This window comes from Pristiophorus japonicus, chromosome 13, assembly GCF_044704955.1.
Source record: "Pristiophorus japonicus isolate sPriJap1 chromosome 13, sPriJap1.hap1, whole genome shotgun sequence".
NCBI classification, from domain to species: Eukaryota; Metazoa; Chordata; class Chondrichthyes; family Pristiophoridae; genus Pristiophorus; species Pristiophorus japonicus.
The window spans coordinates 37939163-37958101 of record NC_091989.1 but is presented as its reverse complement, the minus strand read 5'-3'; the positions used below and the strand labels follow the sequence as shown (position 1 = coordinate 37958101).

At 45.1% G+C, this 18939-nt stretch overlaps 1 protein-coding gene across 1 annotated transcript in view; it reads right to left on the bottom strand.

Annotated features, from left to right (window-relative positions):
• The window catches only part of LOC139277984 (mitogen-activated protein kinase 11-like), a 71010-nt gene extending 55284 nt beyond the window's left edge, over nt 1-15726 (bottom strand). The window contains exon 1 of the mRNA XM_070896632.1: nt 15466-15726. Coding sequence (XP_070752733.1) covers nt 15466-15578 — 113 coding nt within the window. The 5' untranslated portion in view covers nt 15579-15726. The remainder of the gene's footprint in view (nt 1-15465) is intronic.
• Nucleotides 15727-18939: the final 3213 nt, after the last annotated feature.

Here is an 18939-nt window from a genome sequence, read left to right as displayed (position 1 = left end):
AGTAAAAGCCAACCAGAGATTGAACTTTTATCTTTGGCATGTAAAACAAAACACCTGTTTTAAGGTCTGTGCCATTGTCGTTGTTGAACTGGGAGGTGTGCAACCCTGGATGACTTGTCCTACATTTTTCTCTAGTATCTATGTCAAATTTGTTGTCTCATAATACTCCTGTGAAGCACCTGGGGACATTTCACTATGTTAAAGGTGCTATATAAATACAAGTTGTTGTTGTTGTCGTCTTCCCCAAAGGCAGAGACTGGAAATTTTCAGAAGTTTCAAATAGCATAGTGAGCATGCTTCTTCGCATTCTGCAGCACAGAACATTAGTGGCATTTGGATTTGATATTCTGTTGTGAATTATCAACTTACATAACTTACATAAATGGCATGTTTTTTCTTAATATCTCTCCATAGGATTACATAAAAATATTCATATTCATGATCTGACACAAAATTTATCCCAATAGGTGTGTCAATGGGAATCTTTGACCCCATCTTAACACATAAGAACAGCAGAAATAGGAACAGGCCATATGGCCCCTCGAGCCTGCTCCGCCATTTAATACGATCATTGCTGATCCGATCTTGGACTCAGGTCCACTTCCCTGCCCGCTCCCCATAACCCCTTATCGGTTAAGAAACTGTCTATCTCTGTCTTAAATTTATTCAATGACCCAGTTTCCACAGCTTTCTGAGGCAGCGAATTCCACAGAAGAAATTTCTCATCATCTCAGTTTTAAATGGGCGGCCCATTATTCTAAGATCATGCCCTCTAGTTCTAGTCTCCCCTATCAGTGGAAACATCCTCTCTGCATCCACCTTGTCAAGCACACCTCAAGCACACTTCCCAGTTCAGAGGTCGACCCCCTCATCTCCGGAATCAACCTAGTGAACCTTCACTGAACTGCCTCCAAAGCAAGTACATCCTTTTGCAAATATGAAAACCAAAACTACACGCATATTCCAGGTGTGGCCTCACCAATACACTGTATAACTGTAGCAAGAGTTCTCTGCTTTTATACTCCATCCCCTTTGCAATAAAGTCCAAGATTCCATTGACCTTCCTGATCACTTGCTGTACCTGCATACTATCCTTTTGTGTTTCATGCACCAGGACCCCCAGGTTCCGCTGTACTGCAACATTTATATACTTCTAACAGTGTCACAATCGCATTCCTGCGAATGTGAAATGACTTGATATTATTCTGTTCCAGCAACATACATTGTTTGTATATATTGAGAAACTGAGAGCGTTTTATGAACATATAAAAACGGCGGACAGGATAAAACCAGTTGGCCCATCGAGTGCTGCTTATTCATGCCATTAACCCACCTCCTTACCCACCCCACCCAGCCACAGCCTCCTGGGAGAGGAAACAAATCCTAGCTCAATTTAGGGGGAAAGCACCAGGAAATACCTCTCCAATCCCCAAAGGTGATCAAACAAGTTCTAGGAGGCTACAGTAAGTAAATGGCACCCCCACCAATACTCAGTTGCTTGCCCTGTTCACTCAGGTCCCTGATGCCGCGCTGTTATCAGCTCGCACTTTCAGCAACTTGAAGCGCAAAATATCGTTGAGATTAAACGGGCAAGGGCAAGTCTAACAAGACGCCATTAGATTCAGTCCTAAAACTGTTGAGCAGGAGGTCCGTTCCTCTAATGACATGGCATTGACATCATCCCATCCTCGTCGCCACTGTAAAGTCCTGTCCCCTCAGTACAGATTCACACGAGGCAGGTAGTGAAGTCAAGGTCACTCTGGACCTGCACCTTTCTTTTACAGTTCTCGAATGCTGCACTTGCCTGAGACCTGTGTTTATATACCTGTCTCTTGCAAGTGCACCCCCGGTGGTAAGGTATGCTGGTGGTTGCAGGTCATATCTTATTACTGTCATGTATAGCATGTTGGGATACAGTTATATATAATAATGTAAGATACATGACACATGCAAATCACCGCCCAATCTTTTCCTGGAACTAAACCTTTTCTGAGCAAAAAGCCTTGTTATCAGGTTCTATATTTGGTTATGTTGATCTACAGTAGTTATCATTAAGGGGAAAAATAAGAAAAGTTTCTCATTTATTATATCTGTGCCTGGAGAAATGCATTTTAATAATGTCACAAGTGAAGCTTTTGGTGAATTACAAACAAAATGAATTACATTTCGCCATGCCCCAGCAAAGGAATAACGTAGTGCTGTTTAAGAGGGAAAAAGCCAGTTTGATTCCGGTCACTTAGTGTACATGGAATTGTATTTTACAATTTTTTTAATGCTTGAAATGCATTGAGCTGTTTGTATTTGACATAGAGCAGATATGAAGCATAATTCTAAACACCGTGACAACCAAGTTTAATTTATACAGTGGCACTAAGACACGTTGCTGAATTAATATTAATTACCCAATTAAAATGAATTTCTGGCTCATATGTATGCCATTAGGTAACCTGTGTGTTGAGGCGGAAGACGTGGGATTGGTTCTTAATGAATACTTTGCGTCTGTCTTCACAAAAGAAAGGGACGCTGCAGACACTGTAATTAAGAAGGCGGAGTGTGAAATAGTAGATGAGATAAACATAGTGGAGGCTGATGCCACGGACCATAATTTTTTTAACGAAAGTACCTGGTGGTCCTGGAGAAACGAACACTTGCACTCCGAGGCCTAGATGCACAGCCCAGCGCAGAGGCCGACGCACCCCAGGAGTATGCGCACATCCTGGGATCACATGGGCCTGGACCACCAATCACAATGTAGTTTTTTCATTCAAGGTAATGGGAGCTCCGAGCTCAAATTACTATCAATGAAAATACCCCTAAAATCAAATAAAACACATAAAAATAAATTTTTAAAACACTTCAATTTTTTTTAAATGAATAGAAATTGCATTAAATTAAATGGGCTGGATTTTCGTATTGCTGATTTTGGGGCGGTAATGGTGGCGAGGCGGTAAAGTTTGCATCGGGAACAGTTTGCTCCTCAGTCATCAAAATTGGACAGCTGCGCCCTGAGTGTGGGGTGGAGCGCTAAGGGAGATGTTGAACACCTCTCTTAGGGCGCTAGGCCGGCTGAGCTTGTGACAATCCCAAACTAAACAGCCGGCCCGGGAGCACTCTGAGAGAGGCGTGGGGAGAAAATAAAATCTGAAACGAAAATAACAAAAACATTCCCAATACATAGCCCACGCCACCACAATATAAATCGCAAAAAAAAAATTAAACGTAAAAATAATCATGCTTACCTGAGGTCGGCATTACTTACCGCACTGCAACCGGTGTAGGTCGGACCGCCCGTTTTCACAGGCGGTCCCAGCAGGGAGCGCTGCGGGGCGTACGGGTCGGGCGGGACACAAAAAGCGAGCCAGTGTCGCAACCAGGGGCTTTGCACACCGGCTCAACTCTTCCGGGCGGTACTGCTCCCTGCCCCCGCAAAACCGGGCGAGAAAACCCCGGCGGGGCGCTGGAAGCTGACTGCCCACCCAGAAAAGCTCACCGCCGCCACTGCCGCCCCTCCAGGGTGAAAACAGAAGCGCAAATCACCGAAAAATCGACCCCAATGTTTTAGAGAAAAAATTCTTTTTTGAAATTAACAAAGAAAATGCTTTAATGGTGTTTAAAAATAAACTTACCTTCATAGATCATATAAAAATAAGTCATTAAAATTTTTTCCTACCTATTAAAACTCTTATGCTGGTAAAAGCAGACCTTATGCCTGCTTTTACCAGGCATGAGAGTTTGAAGGACATTCACTGGGCAAATAGCCCAAATCTCCGCCCTCGAAGGCCTTTCTCCTAGGTAGGCGCGCGACAGATCGGAAGTGCCGGGTTCAGGCGCATGCGCTTTGCGCGCCTAAACCTCGGAACTTGCGGGGCCTCTTCAGGCATGTGCACACATCATACGCACCCGAAGGGGGCAGCAATTTCACAGCCAGTGAGAGAGGAAGTATGATGGGGTTCAGCATCTTTGAAAGTAGATAAATGGCCACACCCGAATAAAATATATCCCAGGCTGTTAAGAGAAGCAAGGGAGGAAATAGTGGAGGCTCTGACCATCATTTTCCAATCCTCTCTGGCTATAGGTGTGGTGACAGAGGACTGGAGAACTGCTAAGGTTGTACCATTGTTTAAAAAGGGAGAAAGGAATAGACCGAGTAATTACAGGCCAGTCAACGTAACCTCGGTGGTGGGCAAATTATTGGAAGAAATTCTGAGGGTCAGTATTAATCGTCATTTATAAAGGCACGGACTAATCAAGGACAGTTAGCATGGCTTTGTTGAAGGAAGGTCATGTCTGACTAACTTGATTGAATTTTTTGAGGATGGAACAAGGAGAGTCAATGAGGGTCCCACATTTTGTGTAGTCTATATGGATTTTAGCAAGGCTTTTTTTGACAAGGTCCCACACGGAAGATTGGTCAGAAAAATAAAAGCCCATAGAATCCAAGGGAAAGTGGCAAGAGGGATCCAAAATTGGCTCAGTAGCAGAAAGGAAAGGTTAATGGTCGATGGGTGTTTTTGCGACTGGATGGCTGTTTCCAATGGGGTTCCACAGGGCTCCGTACGAGGTCCATTACTTTCTCTGACATATATTAATTAATTAAACTTCAATGTAGGGGCCACGATTAAGAAGTTTGCAGATGTTACACAAATTGGTCGTGTGGTTGATAGTGAGGAAGAAAGCTGTGGACTGCAAGAAGATATCAATGGTCTGGTCAGGTTGGCAAATGGAATTCAATCCAGATTAAGTGTGAAGTAATGCATCTGGGGAGGGCTAACAAGGCAAGGGAATACACAATAAATGGTAGGATACTGAGGAAGGTAGAGGAACAGAGGGACATTGGAGTGCATGTCAACAGATCCCGGAAGGTAGCAGGACAGGTAGATAAGGTGGTTAAGAAGGCATACGGAAAGCTTGCCTTTATTAGCCGAGGCATAGAATATAAAAGATGGGAGGTATGCTTGAACTTTATAAAACACTAGTTCGGCCACAGCTAAAGTACTGAGTACAGTTCTGGTCACCACATTACAGGAAAGATGTGATTGCACAAGAGAGGGTACACAGGGAATTTACGAGGATGCTGCCAGGACTGGAGGATTTTAGCTATGAGGAAAGATTGGACAGGCTGGGGTTGTTTTCTTTGGAACAGAGGAGGCGGAGGGGAGACTTAATAGTGTATAAAATTATGTGAGACCTAGATAGAATGGATAGGAAGAACCTATTTACCTTAGCAACGAGGCCAATAACCAGGGGGCATAGATTTAAAGTAATTAGAGAAGGATTAGAGGGAAGGTGAGGAGATCGTTTTTCATCCAGAGTGTGGTGGGTGTCTGGAACTCACTGCCTGGAAGGATGGTAGATGCAGAAACCCTCATCACATTTTAAAAGTACCTGGATATGCACTTAAAGTGCCGTAACCTACAGGGCTGTGGACCAATAATTGGAAAGTGGGATTCAGCTGAATAGCTCTTTTTCAGCCGGCAGAGACACGATGGGCTGATTGGCCTCCTTCTGTGTCATAAATTTCTATGATTCTATAAGAATTATGACCAAGAGCTGAAGTCAAATAGCCTCTCACGATACATGGTACCAGAAAGTTAAAGGGCTAAAGAGACTAGAAAAAATAATTCCAAAAAAGTGACCAAAGCTATTGGTGAAGCCTCCAGCCTATCCGCGTCAGTGATGGAAAAGTGAATTACATTAGAATATTAGCATATGGCCATAAGAACATAAGAAATAGGAGCAGGAGTAGGCTAGTTGACCCCTCGAGCCTACTCTGCCATTTAATAAGATCATGGCTGATCTGATCATAGACTCAGCTGCACTTCCCCGCCCGCTCCCCATATCCTTTTATTCCCTTATCGCTCAAAAATCTGTCCATCTCCGCCTTAAATATATTCAATGACCGAGTCGCCACAGCTCTCTGGGGTAGAGAATTCCACAGATTTACAACCCTCTGAGAGAAGAAATTTCTCTTCATCTCAGTTTTAAATGGGCGGCCCCTTATTTCCCCTAGTTTTAGTTTCCCCTATGAGTGGAAATATCCTCTCTGCATTCACCTTGTCAAGCCTTCTCATTATCTTATATGTTTCGATAAGATCACCTCTCATTCTTCTGAACTCTAATGAGTATAGGCCCAACCTACTCAACCTATCTTCATAAGTCAACCCCCTCATCTCCAGAATCAACATCGTGAACCTTCTCTGAACAGCCTCCAATGCAAGTATATCCTTCCTTAAAAATACCAAAACTGTACGCAGTACTCTAGGTGTGGCCTCACCAATACCCTGTACAGTTGTAGCAGGACTTCTCTACAGGATATTGGTGAGGCCCCTTGCAATAAAGGCCAACATTCCATTTGCCTTCCTGACTAATTGTTGTCCCTGCATACTAACTTTTTGTGTTTCATGCACAAGGACCCCCAGATCTCTCTGTACTGCAGCACTTTGCAATTTTTCTCCATTTAAATAATAATTTTCTTTTCTATTTTTTCTGCCAAAGTGGATAACCTCACATTCTTCCACATTATACTCCATCTGCCAAATTTTTGCCCACTCACTTAGCCTGTCTATATCCCTTTGCAGATTTTTTGTGTCCTCCTCACAATTTGCTTTCCCACCCATCTTTGTATCATCAGCAAACTTGGCTACATTAGTTGAGGCCCCAGCACCAATCCCTGCGGCACCTCACTAGTTACTGTTTGCCAACCGGAAAATGACCCGTTTATCCTGGCTCTCTGTTTTCTGTTAGTTAGCCAATGCTCTATCCACGCTAATATATTACCCCCAACCCCATGAACATTTATCTTGTGCAGTAACCTTTTATGTGACACCTTATTGAATGCCTTCTGGAAATCCAAATACACCACATCCACTGGTTCCCCCTTATCCACCCTGCTCATTACATTTCTCAAAGAACTCCAGCAAATTTGTCAAACACGATTTCCCTTTCATAAAACCATGCTGACTCTGCTTGATTGAATTATGCTTTACCAAATGTCCTGCTTCATGTCCGAGCCCAGGTTCGGGTATTTCCGGATTTCGGAACGTCAGAAAGAGGGGGTGTGTACCTGCCGAGGAGCTGTTCGGGCCGTCCGGGGCCTGTCAAGGAGGTGTTTGCATCAGGCAGGAGCCCGTTGAGGAGGCTGTTGGGCGGGGCCCCGCTGTGGAGGCTGTTGGGCGGGCCGACCCCGCAGAGGTGGTGTTTGGGCGGGCCGACCCCGCAGAGGTGGTGTTTGGGCAGGGCCCCGCCAAGAAGGTTGTCGGGCCGGCCCCGCCGAGGTTGTTGTCGTCGGGCGGGACCCCGCCGAGGAGGAGTTCGTGCGGGCAGGCTACGTCGAGGAGGTGTTCGCGCGGGCAGGCCTGCCAAGGAGGTTGCTGGGCTGGTCCCGCAGAGGTTGTTGTCACCGGGCAGAGCCCCGTCAAGGAGGCTGTCAGGCCAACGAACCCCACCAAGGATGTTGTGTCGTAGGGTGGGGCCCCGCCGAGGAGGAGTTCGCGCAGGCCGGCAAGGAGGCCCCGAGATAAGGGCAGCGAAGCCAGAGGCGGCGAGGTGAGGCCCCGAGGTCGGGCAGCGACGAGGCCCCAAGGTCGGGCAGCGACGAGGCCCCAAGGTCGGGCAGGGTCGCCCGGTCCAGATTCTGGAACATTTTACGGATTCTGGACGACCCTACCACGAATCGACCCGCAGTCCGGATTCCCGAACATTACGGATTCCAGAACTCCGGATTTTGGACGCTGCACCTGTACTGCTTCCTTAATGGTGGACTCCAACATTTTCCCAACAACAGATGTTAGGCTAACTGGTTAAAAATTTCCTGCAGCCTGTCTGCCTCCTTTTTTAAATAGGGGTGTCACATTTGCAGTTTTCCAATCCGCTGGGAACTCCCCAGAATCCAAGGAATTTTGGTAGATTACAACCAATGCATCCACTATCTCTACAGTCACATCTTTTAGGACCCGAGGATGTAAGGCATCAGGTCCAGGGGACTTGTCCGCCTCTAGTCCCATTATTTTACCAAGTACTACTTCTTTAGTGATGGTGATTGTATTGAGTTCCTGCCTCCCTATCGCCCCTTGATTATCCACTATTGGGATGTTTTTAGTGTCTTCTACCGTGAAGACCGATACAAAATATTTGTTCAAAGTTTCTGCCATTTCCCTGCTCCCGTTATTAATTCCCCAGTCTCATTCTCTAGGGGACCAACATTTACTTCAGCCACTCTTCCTTTTTATGGACCTATAGAAACTCTTACTATATTTCGTGCTAGTTTAATTTCATAATCTATCTTCCTTCTCTTTATTATTTATTTACTCGCTCTTTGCTGGCTTTTAAAAGTTTCCCAATCCTCTGGCCTCCCACTAGTCTTGGCCACATTGTATGCCCTTGTTTTCAATTTGATACCATCCCTTATAGCCACGGATGGTTATCCCTTCTCTTACAGTCTTTCCTTCTCATTGGGATATATTTTTGTTGAGAGTTATGAAATATCTGCTTAAATGTCTGCCAGTGCTCATCAACCATCTCACACTTTAATCTATTTTCCAAGTCCACTTTAGCCAACTCTGCCTTCATACCTTTGTAGTCTCCTTTATTTAAGTTTAGGACACTGGTTTGAGATCTAACTTTCTCACCTTCCAAGTGAATTTGAAATTCAACCATGTTATGGTCACTCATTCTGAGAGGATCCTTTACTAAGAGATTGTTTATTAATCCTGTATCATTACACAGTACCAGATCTAAGCTAGCCTGCTCCCTGGTTGGTTCCGTAACATTCTGTTCAAGGCAACTATCCCGGATACATTCTATGAACTCCATCAATATGAAGGTGAAAATCGCCCATGATTATTGCCGTTCCTTTTTTACAAGCCTCCATTATTTCTTGATTTATACTCTGTCCAACAGTGTAGCTATTGTTAGGGGGGCCTATAGACTACGCCCACCAGCGACTTTTTCCCTTTATTATTCCTTATCTCCACCCAAACTGATTCAACATCTTGCTCTTCTGAGCCAGTATCCTTTCTCATTAAACCTCGTCCTTTATTAACAGAGCTACCCCACCTCCTTTTCCTTTCTATTGTCCTTCCGAATTGTCAAATACCCCTGAATATTCGTTTCCAGCATTGATCATCTTGCAACCACGGCTCTGTAATGGCTATCAGATCATACCCATTTGTATCTATTTGTGCCGTCAACTCATCTATTTTGTTACGAATGCTGCGTGCATTCAGATAAAAAGCTTTAAAATTTGTTTTTTTACCAATTTTTTCCTGCTTTGACCCCACTTTCTGATTCATTTTTATGTGTATACATTCTGTCCCTTCCTGGCACGCTCTGGTTTTCATTTCTCCCAGTGCTACCCTGATCTATTGCCTTCTCCTTATTCTTTTGACTTTTAAAATTCTTGCTCAGCTGAACCCTCACCCCCACTACTTAGTTTAAAGCCCACTCTACGAGCTCAATTTTCCTCAGTGATTTGCGCCAATTTTTGGAGCAGGCTCCTCTTTTTGGCCTAAGTTGAAAAACCATAGTTTCCCCAATCAATGTGCACCAGTGTAACTCAGTTAGTTACGATTTTTTTAGGTCAGTTTTTTTTCAGCAAAAGGGGGCATAAATAGCTACCTACGCCAATTCTGGCCATTTAGGGAAGTTTGGCCAGCTGAGAGTTACTCCATTTGTGCTTAGGCCAGCGTATGTGGCCTTTGCAGAAAAGCCTTCCGGAGAGTTAAGGAATCGGCGTAGGTAAGGAAATATCAGAACACACTGAAAGAATTGAAAAACACATAACAGCAACTTACCTCCAACCCCGCCCGAAGGCTGTGCGGTCCTATTCTCGGTCCCTGGTTCACACACACAGTCTGATCCCATTCTCAGTCCCCGGTTCACACACACAGTCCGGGAGTCCCATTCTCAGTCCTCGGCTCACACACACAGTCCGGTCCCATTCTCAGTCCCCGGTTCACACACACAGTCCGGTCCCATTCTCAGTCCTCGGCTCACACACACAGTCCGGTCCCATTCTCAATCGCCAGTTCACACACACAGTCCGGTCCCATTCTCAGTCCCCGGTTCACACACACATTCCAGTCCCATTCTTAGTCCCCGGTTCACACACACAGGAGAGAGAGGGAGAGAGTCAGAGAGAGAGTCAGTCAGAGAGTTAGAGAGAGAGTCAGTCAAAGAGAGAGTCAGTCAGAGAGAGATTCAGTCGCCAAAAAAATGCTTTGGTGAAAATTGAGCCCTACAGCACTAGTTATTCAATTCACCAGGACCGTAGTCCCAGCAAGTTCTAAGTGGAGCCCGTCCCAATGGAACAGCTCCCTCTCACCCCAGTACTGGTGGCAGTACATCACAACAGTACATTCCAGCTGATGACACTGGTGCTACAGGCAAACTACTGCAAAGCCAATAAGAACACAGCAGTACCTAGCTCTATCATAACATTAATATACCCATGGGTACAGTAGTGTAGTGGCTATGTTACTGGTAATCCCGAAGCCTGGATTAGTAATCTAAAGAATGCAAGTTTAAATTCCACCATGGACATTTGAGAATATGATTTCTGCGCCTGCCACAGTACCGAAACGGCTCTCATCAAAGTCACAAATGACATCCTTTGTGACTGTGACAAAGGCAAACTATCCCTCCTCATCCTTCTTGACTTGTCTGCAGCCTTTGACATGGTTGACCACTCCATCTTTCTCTAGAGCCTCTCCACGGTCGTCCAGCTGGGATTATCTATCTAATCGTATACAGAGAAGCACCTGCAACAGCTTCTCTTCCCGCCCGTGCATCGTTATCTCTGGTGTCCTCCAAAGCTCTATCCTTGGCCCCCTCCTATTTCTCATCTACATGTTGTCTCATGGCGACATCATCCGAAAACACAGTGTCAATTTCCACATGTACGCTGATGACACCCAGCTCTACCTCACTACCACTTCTCTCGACCCCTACAAAGTCCCCAAATTGTCAGACTGCTTGTCCGACATCCAGTTTTGGATGAGCAAAGATTTTCTCCAATTGAATATTGGGAAGAGCGAAGCCACTGTTTTCGGTCCCCGCCACAAACTCCATTCCCTTGCCACTGACTCCACCCTCATCCCAACCTCTGTCAGAGGCTGAACCAGATTGTTCGCAAAATTGGTGTCATATTTGACCCTGAAATGAGCTTTCATGCACATATCTGCAGCATAACTAAGACTGCCTATTTCCACCTCCGTAACATCGCCCATCTCTGCCCTTGCCTCAGCTCATCTGTTTGCTGAAGCTCATATCTGTTGTATATGGAGAAAGAGTCAGTCTGTGAGCTCAAAGTAAAGTGTGACTTTAGTCTTTTATTGCAGGTCTCCAGAGTGCCTCTCCAACCTGTGAAGCCTCCTTAAATACCTGTGCTCCCAAGGGATTATGGGATCGCTTGGGACTTCAGGAGATAAGCCCTTTGGTGGCTGTACAGAGTAAATACAAGTCCACATATATAACAATATCCATGTCTTTATTACCTCTAGACTTGACTCTTCCAACGCACTCCTGGCTGGCCTCCCAGATTCTACCCTACGTAAACTAGAGGTGATCCAAAACATGGCTGCCCGTGTCCTAACTTGCACCAAGTTCCGCACATCATCTCTGTGCTCGCTGACCTAGATTGACTCCGAGTTAAGCAACGCCTCGCTTGTAGTCAAATCCCTCCATGGCCTTGCCCCTCCCTATCTCTGTAATCTCCTCCAGTCCTACAACCCTCCCCCTGAGATGTCTGCGCTCTTCTAATTCTGCCCTCTTGAGTATCCATGATTATAAATCGCTCAACCACTGGTGGCCGTGCCTTCTGTTGCCTCGGCCCTAAGCTCTGGAATTTCCTACCTAAGCTTCTCTGCCTCTCTATCCTCCTTCAAGATGTTCTTTAAAACCTACCTCTTCGACAAAGCTTTTGGTCACCTGCCCTAATTTCTCCTTATGCAGCTCGGTCAATTTTTAAAATCTCATAATACTCCTGTGAAGTGCCTTGGGACATTTCACTACGTTAAAGGCACCATATAAATACAAGTTGTTGTTGTTGTTGTTCAATTTTTTAAATCTGAAAATAAAAAGTTGGTATCCATAAAAGTGACCATGTCAATGCTGGCTTGTCGTAAAAGCCCATCTGGTTCATTAATGGCTTTCAGGGAGGGAACCCTGCTATCTTTACCCAATCTGTCCTGTACCGCACCAATGGATCCAATACCACACCAATGTGGTGACTATTAACTGCCCTCTGAAGTGACCAGGCAAGCCACTCAGTTGAATCAAACAGCCACCAAAGATTTAAGATGAAGGCCCACCACCACCACCTTTGTAGGGCAACTCGGGATGAACAATAAATGCAAGCCTTGCCATCAACACCCACAACCCGAGAACTAATAATAGCCTTGGTACTGCACCACCATAAAACTGTTAGTGCTACAGACTACACACACACACACAAAGTGAAAATGCATCACTGATAAAACTGACCAAAATTCTTTCTTTTCCTGATAACTTTAACCAAAACTCTTTTATTTATTAACACAAGCAAGTCCAAAAGGTGCAGCCAAAGAATTATGTTCTATTACTTTTCTGCTGATGAATTCGAGAAGCGCAATACATTTCCAACACTTCCAGCAGCTATAAATGACATAATTTGTTCCAGCATTAAAATAACAATTTGCTATCAGGGTGTGCAAGTTGAGTAAAAATACACCAACTAGCAACAGAAAGGGTTGATGAAGATAGTGCAGTTGATGTGGTGTGTATTGACTTTCAAAAGGCATTTGATAAAGCGCCACGTAATGGACTTGTTAACAAACTTGACGCCCATGGGATTAAAGGGGCAGTGGCTGCATGGATACAAAGTTGGCTAAGGGACAGAAAGAAGAGAGTAATGTGGAACGGTTGTTTTTCATACTGGAAGGAAGTGTGCAATGGAGTTCCCCGGGGATCGGTCGGTCGGTGTTGGGAACACTCTTCTTTTTCATATGTATTAATGACCTGGGCTTGGGTATTCAGGGCATAATTTCAAACTTTGCAGATGACACAAAACTTGGAAATGTAGTGAACTATGAGGAGGATAGCCACAGATCTCAGGAGGATGCAGGCAGACTGGTGAAATAGGCAGACACATGGCAGATGCAACTTAAACTAGAGAAGTGTGAAATGATACATTTTGGTAGGAAGAATCAGCAGAAGCGGTATGAACTAAATGTTACAATTTTGCAGAGGGTTCAGGAACAGAGAGATTTGGGGATGTCTGCACACAAATCTTTGAAGGTGGCTGAACAAGTTGAGAAGACTATTAAAAATATATATGGGATCCTAGGCTTGAAAATAGAGGAATAGAGTACAAAAACAAGGAAATAATATTAAAGCTTTATAACTAAACACTGGTTAGGCTCCAGCTGGAGTACTGTGTTCGATTCTGGGCCCCACACTTTAGGATTTCAAGGGCTTAGAAAAGGTGTAGAAGAGATTTACTGGAATGGTTCCAGGGATGAGGGCCTTCACTTATGTTGAGAGACTAGAGAAGCTGGGGTTATTCCCCTTGGAGCAAACAAAGTTAAGAGGGGATATGATAGAGGTGGTCAAAATCATGAAGGATTTTGATAAGAGTAAATAAGGAGAAACTGTTTCCAGTGGCAGAAGGTTTACTAACCAGTGGACACAGATTTAAGGTAATTAGTAAAAGAACCAGAGGCGAGATGAGGAGAATGTTCTTTTACACAGCGAGTTGTTTGGATCTGAAAGGATGATGGAAGCAGATTCAATAATAACTTTCAAAAAGGAATTCGTTAAATAAAGACTTGCATTTATATAGCGCCGTTCATGACCACCGGACGTCTCAAAGCGCTTTACAGCCAATCAAGTACTTTTTGGAGTGTAGTCACTGTTGTAATGTGGGAAAAATGGCAGCCAAATTGCGCACAGCAAGCTCCCACAAACAACAATGTAATAATGACCAGATAATTTGCTTTTTGTTATGTTGTTTGAGGGATAAATATTGGCCACGACACCAAGGATAACTCCCCTGCTCTTCTTCGAAATAGTGCCATGGGATCGTTTACACTCGAGAGAGCAGACGGGACCTCGGTTTAATGTCTCATCCGAAAGACGACACCTCGGACAGTGCAGCACTCCCTCAGCACTACACTGGTGTGCCAGCCTAGATATTTGTGCTCAAGTCTCTGGAGTGGGACTTGAAGACACAACCTTCTGCCTCACGAGGTGAGAGTGCTACCCACTGAGTCACAGCCACAAATACTTGAAGGGGTAAAATTTGCAAGGCTATGGGGAAAGGACAGGGGAATGGGATTAATTGGATTGCTATTTCAAAGAGCCAGCGCAATGCCGATAGGCCGAATAGCCTCCTTCTGCGCTGTATCATTCTAAACACGAAATGGAATGATGGCACTCAGTAGTACCATAGATAGATCACATAAAACATATTTTAGGCATACTGAGCTTCTAAGCATCATCAATAGAATCACATAACTAGTGCTATATCCCCTTTCAGTCACTAAACGTACTGAACTATTATCTCAGGAATAACATTTTACATACCTGTATATTTAAATATATATTTTAATAAGGAAAGCATAGGGTAACGCTTAATAGCCAAATAACAGCCACCTAAGGACTCATTTTTAGTTGAAGCAAGTCTTTCTCGATTCCGAGGGACTGCCTATGATGATGATGATGATTAGCCAAATAACTAGGTTATATTTGGACCCTGGTTGCAATTAAAACTGAAATATGTGGCAAAATAAAAGGCAAATGATTACAATTAAATGACAGAAGATGAAAAGGTCCATGATGTCATTTTGTCTTCTTAAAAAGTTGGTGGGTAAAAGGTTTGCCAGTGGAGAGGGCAGATTTCTGTCACTTGTTACGGCGGAATGCAGACACAATTGATGCTGTGCGCCTCACCACCAGGCCAAAGGAACCGACATTACTTGTGCAAATATCTTTAATCAAGGACCGAAGGGACCGTGCATTTGCTGTTTCACTGCTCACACGGTGCAATTACAAAAATGCATGTAATAAAAGCGCTTTATATCAGAATCGCACTGTTACATACAGTGCTCGTTTACATCTACATCCAGAAACTGGCTGATACAAACCACGCCCATACAGGCCATTCTAACATGGTTACCTTTCTATTTATCCTCAGGATCCGGATAAAGTAATCATTGCAATCTTTAATCATTGCAGTCTAGCGGAAATTGCGCGGACGACACACTTCAAAGATCAATTTAGACGTTTAACGGCACTGTAACAGGGCCACACAACCAACAAGACAAATCCCATATATTTAAAAAAACAATTGTGATACGATATTGAGCATTCTGCAAAGTGTGCATATTCTGGCAAAACAAATTAAAGACAGTCCCAAAACAGCATCAAGCTCAGAAAGCCCCGTTGGGTGAATCTATGACTGTCCAGGACTATCCGAGATATCTGACTCACCAGACAGATCCATAAGCCCCTGATCCAACGGGAGTCAGATTCTGGTACCTCTCCGGCACTTCCCATATCGTCTTGTTCAATTCTTGTTTGTAAAAGCCGGTCCTGACTGACATTTTTACCCCATCAAACGGTGCGAACCGGCTGCCGGACCCCCTCCGAGGCGAGAAAGTCAGCGTCGAATCGAAAGTGATCGCAGATTCCAGCCACACGGTCGCATTTTATGCCATTTCGGCCCCAGCGGGCAGGCGGCGCACACACTGCACACCAGCCGCTCAGCACTGCAAACTGGTCCTGGCACTGAAGCTGCACAGCGCCCAGCCTCTGCTGTCTGACTTGTCACATTGAACACATTGAACGGTGGAAAACATTCCAATCGCTTCAATTAAACCACATGTTAAGCATACGGTCTCACCCTTAAAACCATAAGATATCGGGGCAACCTCACAACGCAGTTTTGATTGCCTATATATATTTTTTTTCTCTTCCCATTCTTTCTCCAATTTTGTCTCGATCCCCTCCCTTTTGCTAAAGGATGGGGCAGCCTTGGTTCCACTCTTACCTGTCAGAACCCAGCATATCTCCAGCAATGGCTTCTCTTCCATTCCCCCTCAGGAGACCCCAAGGATTCATTCTAAGTCCCCTCCACTGCCCCACCCATAAACGGTACATCAGTACACACAGGGTCAGCTTCCACATTCAGGCTGATCACCACCAGTTCTACTTCTCCACCATGTCTCTCCACTGTCTTGTACTGTTAGATTGTTTGTCTCTAAGATTGAGCGCATCTGTTCAGCCATCTTTGCCCCTTCCTTTCCTTCCCCTAGCCCACCGGGCTAAACTTCCCCCCTCCACCACACATCTTTTTCCAGTTTCTCTTCTATCTCTCCTTTCCGAACTCATTCTATCCATGCTTCCTGTTCCCTTGATCCTTTTCCCACCAAACTGCTGACCACTCAACGTTCTTTTCTGGCTCCCATGTTAGCTGATGTTTTTAAGTGTTCTCTCTCCTCAGGTACTGTCCCCCTCTCCATTAAATCTGCCATCATCACCCCTCTCCTCAAAAAAACAACCCTCGACCCCTCCATCCTTGCAAACTACCACCCCATCTCCAGCCTCCCAAATCCGTGCCCATCTTTCCTGCAACTCCATGTTTGAATCCCTCCAATCCGGTTTCAGCACCTGCCACAATACCGAAACGGCTCTCATCAAAGTTACAAATGACATCCTTTGTGACTGTGACAAAGGCAAACTGTCCCTCCTCGTCCTTCTTGACTTGTCTGCAGCCTTCGACACGGTTGACCACTCTATCCCTCTCTAGCGCCTCTCCACTGTCATCCAGCTGGGTGGGACTGCACTCGCCTGGTTCCATTCTTATCTATCTAATTGTAGCCAGAGAATTACCTGCAAAGGCTTCTCTTCCCACCCCGCATCGTTACCTCTGGTGTCCCCCAAGGATCTATCCTTGGCCCCCTCCTATTTCTCGTCTACAGGTTGGCCTTTGGTGGCATCATCCGAAAACACAGCAGCAGTTTCCACATGTCCACTGATGACACCCAGCTTTACCTCACTACCACTTCTCTCGACTCCTCCACGGTCTCGAAATTGGCAGACTGCTTGTCCGACATCCAGTTCTGGATGAGCAGAAATTTTCTCCAATTGAATATTGGGAGGACCGAAGCCATTGTTTTCGTTCCCCGCCACAAACTCTGTTCCCTAGCCACTGACTCCACCCTCATCCCAACCTCTATCTGAGGCTGAACCAGACTGTTCGCAACCTTGGTATAATATTTGACCCTGAAATGAGCTTTCAACCTCATATCTGCAGCATAACCAGGACCACCTATTTCCACCTCTATAACATCGCCCATCTCTGCCTTTGCCTCAGCTCATCCACTGCTGAAACCCTCATCCATACCTTTGTTACCTCTAGACTTGTATATTCCAACGCATTCCTGGCTGGCCTCCCACATTCTACCCTACGTAAATTAGAGGTGATCCAAAACTCGGATGCCCATGTCCTAACTCGCACCAAGTCCCGCTCACCCATCACCCCAGTGTTCGCTGACCTACATTGGCTCTCGGGTAAGCAATACCTTGATTTCAAAATTCTCATCTTTGTCGTCAAATCTCTCCATGGTTCGCCCCTCCCTATTTCTGTAATCTCCTCCAGCCCCACAACCCCCCGAGATGTCTGCGCTCCTCTAATTCTGCACTCTTGAGCATCCCTAATTATAATCGATCAACCATTGGTGGGTGTGCCTTCAGCTGCCTGGGCCCTAAGCTTTGGAACTCCCTCCCTAAACCTCCTCACCTCTCTTTCCGCTTTTAAGACGCTCCTTAAAACCTACCTCTTTGACTAAGGTTTTGGTCACCTGCTGTAATTGCTCCTAACGTGGCTCTGTGTCAAATTTTGTTATCTCAGTTTACTCCTGTTACACTATGTTAAAGGCACCATATAAATACAAGTTGGTGTTGTTGTTGTTCGACAGCTAATCGTGGATTATTTGCAAATTCCTTCAGATCAACATTAAAAAGACCAAAGCCCTCGCTACAAACTCCATTCCCTGGCCACTGACTCCAGCCCCCTCCTCGGCTACTCATGCTGGCTGAACCAAACCATCTGCAACCTTGGCGTCCTATTCAACCCTGAACTGTGTTTTAAACCTCACGTCCTATCCATTATCAAGACGATTTATTTCCACCATTGGCCAACTCTGTCCCTACCATAGCTGCTTCTCCACTTACATATTTACAATGCCTTCGTCACCTCTGTCTGTATTCTGTCCCACACTAAGTTCTGCTTGCTCATCAACCCTGTCCTCATTGACCTACACTGGCTTCATGTGCCCCCAATATATTAGATTTCAAATCTTCATCTTTGGCTATAAATCCCTCCATGATCACATTTCTGTGATCTCCTTCAGCCCAATATCCCCATCTAAACGATCTGTTCTTTGACTTCATGCACCCTCAATCCCTTGCCCCACCTTTTAGTTGCCTCAGACCCACTAGGAACATAAGTAGGCCATTCAGCCCCTTGCATCTGCTTGCCATTCAATGAGATCATGGCTGATCAGTACCTCAACTCCATTACCCGCTGTAGCTCCACATCCCTTGATACTCTTACCTAACAAATATCTATCTATCTTTCTTTCTTTCTCTTTCTTTCTTTCTTTCTTTCTTACGTTTTGGAATATTTTGGGATATAGTTGCACAGGCATTGTCAGTGCTCCAGAACCATATGCAAGTGGCTATTTTTCATACTACAACAAAGCCAGTGAATGCTAACAGGTTAGCTGACTATTGGGCGGGTGGGCGGAGGGGGATGGGGTGGTGGGAGCAGCTGGAGGTGGCATTACAGCTGAAATCCATTCTGTACCCAACCAATGTCTACACATGTGCACTCCCTGTAGGAGTGACTGGACAGCAAGCAGGAGCAGGATCCTTTACTGATACTCACTAAGTCCAATTAAA